At 30.7% G+C, this 9,189-nt stretch overlaps 1 protein-coding gene across 1 annotated transcript; it reads right to left on the bottom strand.

Annotated features, from left to right (window-relative positions):
• Positions 1-3,747: 3,747 nt before the first annotated feature.
• On the bottom strand, positions 3,748-5,628 carry LOC111620870 (mRNA decay activator protein ZFP36L1-like). The gene is made up of 2 exons (XM_023362874.1): positions 5,440-5,628; positions 3,748-5,310 (listed from the first exon to the last, which is right to left on the bottom strand). The coding sequence occupies exons 1-2, from the start codon at positions 5,500-5,502 to the stop codon at positions 4,303-4,305; spliced, it is 1,071 nt and encodes a 356-aa protein (XP_023218642.1). The 5' UTR covers positions 5,503-5,628; the 3' UTR covers positions 3,748-4,302.
• Positions 5,629-9,189: the final 3,561 nt, after the last annotated feature.

Below are 9,189 nucleotides of genomic sequence, written 5' to 3'. Positions count from 1 at the left end.
TCATCTGCATTTTAACGAGCATCCGTCTGAAGATACAGCTAGCGTTATTATTAAAGATGGTGCAAGACTGCGTGTCCCCCTTTTCTCCTTTTACACATTGTGATTTTGCAGTGTCCCAAGTTGCCAATGCGTTTCTTTTATACGAATGAATTATTTTTGTGTCTTTGAATTATGTTTAATTGCAGCAGCATCCAAGATTAGATTTTTTTTTTTTTCATCTGATATTATAATTTTTGGTTATACTTTAAACGTAGTTTTTAGCCGTAACTAAATATTATTTTAATAATTCATGAATATAGCTACTATTAAGCAATTTTTTTAGGCAACTTCACTTATATAGTTAGACAATTTTTAGTAGCTTCACGTATGTAGTCTCATTAAACAATTTTTAGTAGTATCTTCACGTGTGTAGCCTCAGTTTTATATATATATATATATTAAAGTAGTTTCGTGAATGCAGCTACATTTAAACATTCTTTCAGCAGTTTCACGTTTATGGTTGCAGTTTTAAAAAAAGAGAAAAAAAATGTTTAAGTATTATCACGTATGTAGCAACAGATAAAAGACTTCTTTCCAACATACATGAATACCTAGCAGCTAAACAGATGTTACTACCTAATTTCTTTTTCCCTCATCTTTTTTTGAATTGCAAAACATTTTGTATAGTAACAAAAAGTTAAGAAAGAAAAAAAAAAAACAAAATGGAGAGCGATTATAATTTATAATTTTTTTTTCCTCAAAAGATTCTTTATAAGATCAATCCGATGTAAATAAATCATTTACTTGAATGTAAAATAATCTTATTTTAAATAAATAATAAATTAATATCAATGAAATGTAGTAGTAAGTCTCCAATTACTGTTTAGTAACTGATAATTTGGAAACATCCATTAGGCAAAAGCGGGACATGTACAGTGTACAGTACGATAATTAATGATAAAAATAAAGTCTGTAAATTTTAATTATCGGTATAATTACGATTATAATTTATAACTAATAATAAATAAACCCATAAATATGTACTAAGTTGCTGATTATGGAACGAACTATGTGATTCTGTTTAAAAATATTTATCATGTTTTCCTCTTACACTTAAGGTAAAAACTAAGCCTCGAGTCCTACAATAATTTATTCGCTATAATGAATGAAGTAATAAATCGAACTAACATATATTTTTTTTTAGTCACCTGAAAGTATCATTTAAATGACAGATAATTTTTGTTCTGCGAATTTTTATGAAATAAAATAAGCGAAAAATTATTAACGATTGTGTCTGTTATATGTAATTCGATGGAAATTTCTGTGGAATATTGTATTTTTAATACAACCTGTTCCAGCAGACTTTATGAGTCATCAGCATTCAAGCTGTGTCATTATACTGTTGCTTTAAACATCACGATTCTAAACAGTATAATAGTTAAAATGGCGAGAGGTGTATATAAATAAATATTTCGTGTTAAAAAAAATTTATTTTAAATATATAAATTCCTAATAAAATAGATCTGGTGTGTTATACATACATCGAGGACACAGTTATTATTTTAAAAAAAAATTTTGTACTTATATAGAAAATTTTGTAGATCTTAACAATTATAATAGCTAGATATTCCTGTTTAAATAATTAGAATACAATGACGTCATTTATTACCATACCATTCATACGCATTATCATTCTTGGTGTTTTGAAATCTCTATACAATTCAGCACTTCTCTATTCAGATCAGTTATGGCGCCTAAACAACACACGAACGATGATGTATGCTCTATTCAATTTTTGTTATATTATAAAACGTAGGACTATAAAAATGAACTAACTCTCCCGCCGAAAAAAAAAAATATACAAACAATAGTTACAAGTTGATATATATTTTCGTGTCAACAGATTAATAGTTTTATTAGAAATAAAGGGTCGTCTTAGAAAATAAGGAAGAGAAAAGAAAAAAAAAGTAGATTACCCAATTTTAGCCTTGAAAACAAAAACACCAATTTTTAGGTCATGACATAGAATCCGATTCAACATCATCTCCACCCATCTCGTAAAGGAATCAGGTTGAAGAGGCACTGATCTAACATTTAAGGCACAAATTATGCATAGTATATACTGTATATATATATTTTTAAATATATATTATCTATTACTAAATTTAATTTAGAAAATAAAACTTTTTTTTATATGATAAAACTTCGTTATAAAATAATCAGAGTAAATAGATTCAAAAAGGTGGTGGTGTATTTTAATAGGTCACGAATCAAGGTCATTAGCTCGCTATATTCAGGGTGTACTGAAGATTGGACAAGATGAAAACTTGAAGTGACATGGTCTATGTAATTATAATTCTTGTTCTTAGAATAATTTTAAATAGTAATTAAAAAGTATATATATACCGACTAATTTAAATTTTTCCTCTCAGAGAACTTTGAATTTTTTTTAAATAATAATAATAATAATTAGTTTTTTTCAATACGGGCGAATCTAATCGTGCCAATAGATTTTTATATATGGTGCCGCTTTGTAGATACACCCCACATCTGTTCTCGATATACAGAACAAATTCCCATTGCCTGAAACGTCAACACTTAACACCATTGCATTCTATAACCAGACATTTCCTGTAGAATAAATTACATCAAATGAACTCGTCCATTTATATAAATAAAACACGTTCTTACTTCCTCCAACCTGCTGATGTTTTGTAGTTTGCCGGGTTTGTTAAAGTGTCGAATTTAATACCATTTGTTTGACAAAACGTAATTTGAGATGGAGAGTTGAACGGTCTCCGTATGTTTTTCCAAAAGTATACATTACAAACCGAACAACAAGTTACCCGATACAATGGTATCATCCGATTCACTTTAATTCAATACAATTTCTATCTCTCCCCATCACTAAAAGGAAATATAAAGCATTAAAATAAAAATCTTACGAAATTCTCTTACAAAACTCGTATATATTTTTTAAAATTATATTCAAGATAAATAAGGTGTGATACATTCTCTTTATTCGAATAGATTATGCACATACACAACTTTTTGTTTTTTTAAAAAAAATTTGTTATTTTTTTTAAAATCTGGTCCGCAGGTTACTACAACAGGTCAAAAAAAAGAAAGGCCACACAATAAGGCACCTTGTTAAGATCAATAATAATAAAATGAATTATTATTTTTTTTTTCTTTACATTATTCTTCGATATCTGTACATTTGATTTTTAAAATTTCTATTCAGAAGGTGGGAAATCAATCACAATATGAGGGATAATGTGGGAGATGCCTCGTGAGCTAGTGCCACCCTTTTGGTTATTAAATTAGTTTTAAAAAAAATGGCTGGCCGGATAGCACTCGTTCGACTTAAGAAAATGGTCATAATAAAACTATTTTCTAGTTTTGTGACCGTTGTATGAATTTGTGCGATTATGACTTAACTGTACACAGGATGTTTCATTTCTTCATACAAAGGACGACATAAAACTTAAGCTACCAAACCGGGGAAAAAACTATTTTAATTAAAACTCTCCGACTATAAATTTTTCCTTTTTTTTAGACATTTAATCAAGAATTAAATCTAGTCTACAGTCTTTGGTGAACTTTTTTTTAGCCTAATTTTAAGAAATTTCGAATATTTGTTTTGGAAAAGCTCAAAAGACACCTTCCTAAATTTTTTAAATATTTTTTATCGTTATTTCTCCGGTCGATACATCTAACAACGACAAGATTTAAATATGAGCATTTTAATAATAATATAANGATAGAAAGATTTACATAATAATAATAATAATAATAATAATAATTACCTAAGGCATAGTTTATAATAAATAACTTAATATTTAAATATGGGAATACGTAGGACTGATTTTTCTCATTAATGCTTTCTTTGAAGGTATTAAAAAACCTATCATGCCCATAACTGAATAAGAAAAGATTTGATTAAGAGGGAGATGGTAAAGATTTCTGTTAAGCTAAATCCTAAAAATACCAAAACTATTGCGCGTTTTATATTTGGAGGGAACTATTTGTGGAGTTAGAAAGTAGAAAAATTCCAATAGAATTAAAAAGAAATGCTAAAAACTCCAATTAATATAATTGTACTCCCGTTCGAAAAAAAAGAATCTTTACGAGAGAGAAATAAATTAAGTGGATCTTTTTCGAATGAAAAAAAAAAGCTCATTTCGTACAGAACGACGCCATCTTTGTAAAATCACAATAGTTGCAAATTTGGCAAAAATCAAATTGGTCCCTTCGTTACAATATAATTAAACACTGTACACCGACCTGTATAGATCGGAAGCCTTCGAATTAGTCGAACGTCTAATCCGAATCGCAGTTAGCCAGTCGACTGAATATAGGCAGACGTGGCAAACCGCGAGTTGCATCCAACGGCGAACTACATGTTGCTGGCACAGGACTTCCACCCAGACTGAGAGACTCGAGTTCAGAACCTAAGGATTCGACTGGAGATGGCGGTGAAGGTTCCATAGAGTATCCTACTAGTTGGTCTCGATATAAGTCCAGAACCAGGTCGTTGGAGAAGGCACTGTAATTCCCGTACTGGCCATTTGTTTTGATATAGTCAGGTTGGATTGGAGCAAATCCCACACTTTTAGGTGTGGGAGTGGAACTGGGTGAAAAGACAGCGAAGGGCTCGTCTACGAAGAAACTGTTGGGAGATGTGGGACTCCCACTGAGACTGGACGGCGGAGAAAGATCTCCCGTTGATCCCAGACTGAAACTCCCGATAGACAGGGCTTTTGGTCTGGATGGTTGTGTTTGGGTCGCCTGCTGAGGCAGACTGACTGTGTTTTCGCTGCCGGTCGACCGGATCGATTGCATTCCCGTTACTTGGAGATGCGTGAGCAAATGCTTCTTGGTTTCTTCACTGTTGTGGATAAAATGGCATCTGGGACCATAGGGACAAAATCCGGTGCTGTGGAAAGTCCGACACAATTCGGTTTTGTACTTAGGGTGACGGACGAGAGTGCGCAATTCGTTTATACCGTGAGCGAACTGGCACTTTTCTCCGTATTTGCACGTACCGTTTTCTTCGTATGGACGGCACAATTCGGTCTTGTATCGACTCGAATTCGCTTGATTCGAACCAGATGCTGATTGCCTGGCACGTTCCACCGGTTCACTGAGACTTCGATCTAACTTGCGATGTTGTTCCCTCGTTGGAGAGTTGCACATCATACTGGCATTCGTAGACTGTTTGGCTTCACTCTTACTGGATGGGCTGGAACTGGTGGTGCGACGTAAACTCTGTATGGCCACGGGAGAACCCATATTCCGACTATTCGTAACTGCACTATTACTTCGACTCTGCACAAAACAAATAAAACTTATTATAGTATCGAGATTACCGACTCGTTTCGTTTCTTAACTAGGCTACTTACTACCCATCTCTCTCTGACCTACTTTTATTAGAACGGAAAAACGACTCAAGCTTACCTTGTACACACTATCTCCGTACTCGTAGAATGCTGACACCATAGCCGTTGACATTATCTCCATTTAAATAATAACACTAAAAAAAAGACACCAACACAAAATGTGTACACCACTTCTCCCGAATCCACATACACACGCCACGGCGTACTGGGTTACGCTGAATCTTCCACTCGTGTGCTTTCAACTTTTCTACTCTGCTTCGCTACGCTGCTCATGACGTCATTCGTTGAACAGGCGTGTCTTCAGTTCTCATCTACCAATAGTTTCACCACGTGGTTGGAAGCCGCGCAGCTTCTAACCACGTGGTGATTCAGCACTATTCTCTCTATACAGCATTCATCCTTAATAGATTTCTGCAAGTAAAATTTGCTAAATTCCCAAACAGCACTTCTACATCTAACTACAGTTAATTCAACTAGACACAGATAGTATGTAAATTATCTCATTCATTTTATTATTCCTTTTTTAATCGTCTATATGCAATATCACTGAAAATAATTAGTCAACATATTAAAGTTTTAACCTTGCTACAAAAACGACGTCGACATTTTAAAAAATACTTTTCGTTACAGATCGTTTCCCCGTAAAATATCACATTAGGGGAAAAAAGAGAAAGAATTCGACTTTTAGTCATTGTTCTTTCGACCACTATTGCTAAGACGTGTCACATGACGTTAACGTCCGGTCGAGCTAACATATAATGTCCGAACGTGGGAAAGAAACGCCATAGGACCTGGAAGGATGACATAGATACTCCGAGTAAAGATCTATACAATATATATAAATACATATATATCTATATACAGTATTTCGAAAACGTATGTGAACTTTATAAATATGTATATGTATGTATGTATGTATGTAACCATCGATGAGACAAGAGAAATACAAACTCTAAGAAATAAAAAAAGAAAGGAAAAAAAAAAAAAACTATATCTCGTTAAAGATTCAACATCTAAGATTTAAAACGTTAAGCGTTGCAAATTTCTGTAAGTAATTTGACCGGATGCGGGAGGTGATTTCCGTTATGCATCCATTGTATTCTACGTTCCTGTTTTATTATACTTCTCTTTCCTCGATATTCTCTACTCCTACGGAAGGTTTTTTTTTCCATTATAAGTACAAAAATTAACCGAAAAAAAATCTTAACGAGTCCCCGTATGACGTCATCCGTCCAATAACAATCAGTAGTAAATAATGTAATGGAATATATTGCCATCTGTCGGCGTAAAAGATTACTGAATCTTCGATGTTAAAATATAGTAAAATATGTACATAAATAAGCATATATATTTAATATATTTATATCTAAAAAATCATACCTTGTTATAAAAATTATATAATATCATTATTATATATATAATATCATATTTAAATATGATATTTAAAAAAAAAAGTGGAGGAAAGCGCAACATTAAATGTGATTTATTGTTTAAATTTTATTTTATTTAAAACATAAAAATAAGAATAACGTGTGTAAATTGCATTTTAAATTGGAATGAGTTCAACAAATAATCGTAAGCGTAACCGTAAAGACATTCCCGGAGAGCTAAAGATAAACTTAGTATAACAAGTAATTATTATTATTATTATTATTAATGTGTTTACATTAATTAAAAATTATACATTTTAATATATAATTTCCTTCAAGAAAACAACATTTATTCACTTTTAAATTAAATAATTTAAATTAGTGACAAAGATAACAACTTAAGAAACGAAGAAATTTACGCCGCCACCTAGTGTTCAATTTTTAAATTATTTAATACAGAAGCTGTGTGTCTGTGCCACTCGTGTACATATATACATAGATTTAATCCTTAAAATGATTTAAAATAATTATAAAAAAATTAATTTTGAATAATAACAGTTGGTTTAGTATAGGAAACGAGAATTAACAATTCGTAAATTTTTGAACAATATTTAATAAATGGGCAGTATCCTGTCAATTGTAATCATAATTCAATATAAAAAAAAGGAGAAAAATCAATGTTATAAATAAATAATTTAATTATTCTTTTTAATTTGTTATTAGTGTATTAAAGATACAAGAGATGAGAAAAGTTTCCTAACTAAATAATTCTACGTTAATTGTTTATATATGTATTCAGCTGTACTAATTTTCGATATATTTTTATGTATAAAAGTTTACATAACGTAGGAAATACTTGTATAAATAAATATAGTTTAAAAATATATCAACGGAAATGTTGGCAAAAAACTTTTATTAGTTTCAGTTTAATGTTAAGTGAAATAATATATCAAAATAATAGATTACAACCTAATGGAGCAACCAAAGATATATTAAAGCAAGGAAAAAAGCACGTTGCTATTAAATTATTCGTGTTTTTGCACGTATATTGCAACATGCAGGAAAGAGGAGACGTCCTGGATTCATTTTTCTATCGAAAGTATTCTAGTCATGATTTTTTGATGCTTAACATTTTTGTTTTGTTGGAAATAGCGGACGTAAGTAGAAAATGTTATTTATGTTACCGGAAATTAATTACCTGCAGAAAAAAACTTTTTCGGCTTACAATTGCATTATACAGGATTAAAAAAAAAAAACAAAAACAAAAGGGAAAATCGTATTCATAATCTTCCTATTAAATGGTGAAGAAGAAGTTAGAATTAATAAATGAATTAAAATTTTATTTTATGTTAAGTTGGCAAAGTTTAAAGTAAATATCGTAACCTTATTAATCAATCGCCAATTATTGATATCGTCATTAATCATGCTTATATAAACAATCGAATTTTCATTATTCCTTATAGAAATGCATAAGACTATTTAATTTTTAAATAATAAATTTCGGTTTTCTTTTCGGATAACGTCAGTAAACAAACTGTAAATACTTTAATTTAACTCATTAAATAATAAATAACAAAAAAAAAAATACACAGATTTGAAATGATATTTTAATAAATATATAAAAAAGCTCACTTTTCTTCTTTTTTTTAATTGTTTTATGGCAAACGAAATAGGTAAGTCTGAGTTATTTGTAATTAATTGATACTGGAAAACGTATTGTCACGATTACACGATTTCAATGACAATATCTCTACGTGAATTGCCAATTTTACAGATACGTTTTGTAGGAATTTCATGAAATCATGATTTTTTTTTAATTACATCATAAATAACTTGCAAATAAGTGAGTTTCAGTAAACATTATCACAAATTAATATGAGTTAAATGATCATTCATTAATTATGTATATGGTTTAAAGAGGGTTGTTGCGAAGCTTTGTACGCGATGGGGAGGAAGGGAAACGAAGCATGGTTTACGTGAAATTTTTTAGCGTCATTACTGGCATACGAATTTCTTCTTATAAGCTTATTTAATAGTCATCTGAATAAACTATCGGTTAGAAAATTTGTGCAGAACTTTTTACAGTCATTTCTTCAATGTCAGGAAGAGCGATGAACTAACTATATGTAATTAAATGGGAGGGGATTTGTCATTGTACACAACAGGGAGGGAGGATGTTAAAAGTGGCTCAAAAACTGTACATATAATTAATGGACGGCACCTAATAAACATAGTAGATAATTACAGAATTATCTTATATATCAGTTATTCTATCTGAAATATCTTTTGAATGAATCTGATACCAACTTTTGGTGGTAAACATGATACAAACAACAAAGAATATGAGTATTTATGTTGCTTATAAACGTCGTAACCATACTTTTATGACTTTCTTTAATATAACAGAATTTTCAATAAGAAGAGAAAATTCAATTTTA

The sequence above is a fragment of the Centruroides sculpturatus genome, unplaced genomic scaffold (genome assembly GCF_000671375.1).
Source record: "Centruroides sculpturatus isolate CEXI.00-Female unplaced genomic scaffold, Cexi_2.0 scaffold240, whole genome shotgun sequence".
Classification (NCBI taxonomy): Eukaryota; Metazoa; Arthropoda; class Arachnida; order Scorpiones; family Buthidae; genus Centruroides; species Centruroides sculpturatus.
This window is presented reverse-complemented; position numbering and strand designations above follow the sequence as displayed.

What these genes read in the sequence shown, in the direction of transcription:
- LOC111620870 (XM_023362874.1), bottom strand. Translation starts at nt 5,502, where the DNA reads ATGGAGATAATGTCAACGGCTATGGTGTCAGCATTCTACGAGTACGGA. An exon ending in ACGGAGATAGTGTGTACAAG is followed by an intron (nt 5,311 to 5,439) that starts GTAAGCTTGAGT and finishes TGTTTTGTGCAG; the next exon opens with AGTCGAAGTAATAGTGCAGT.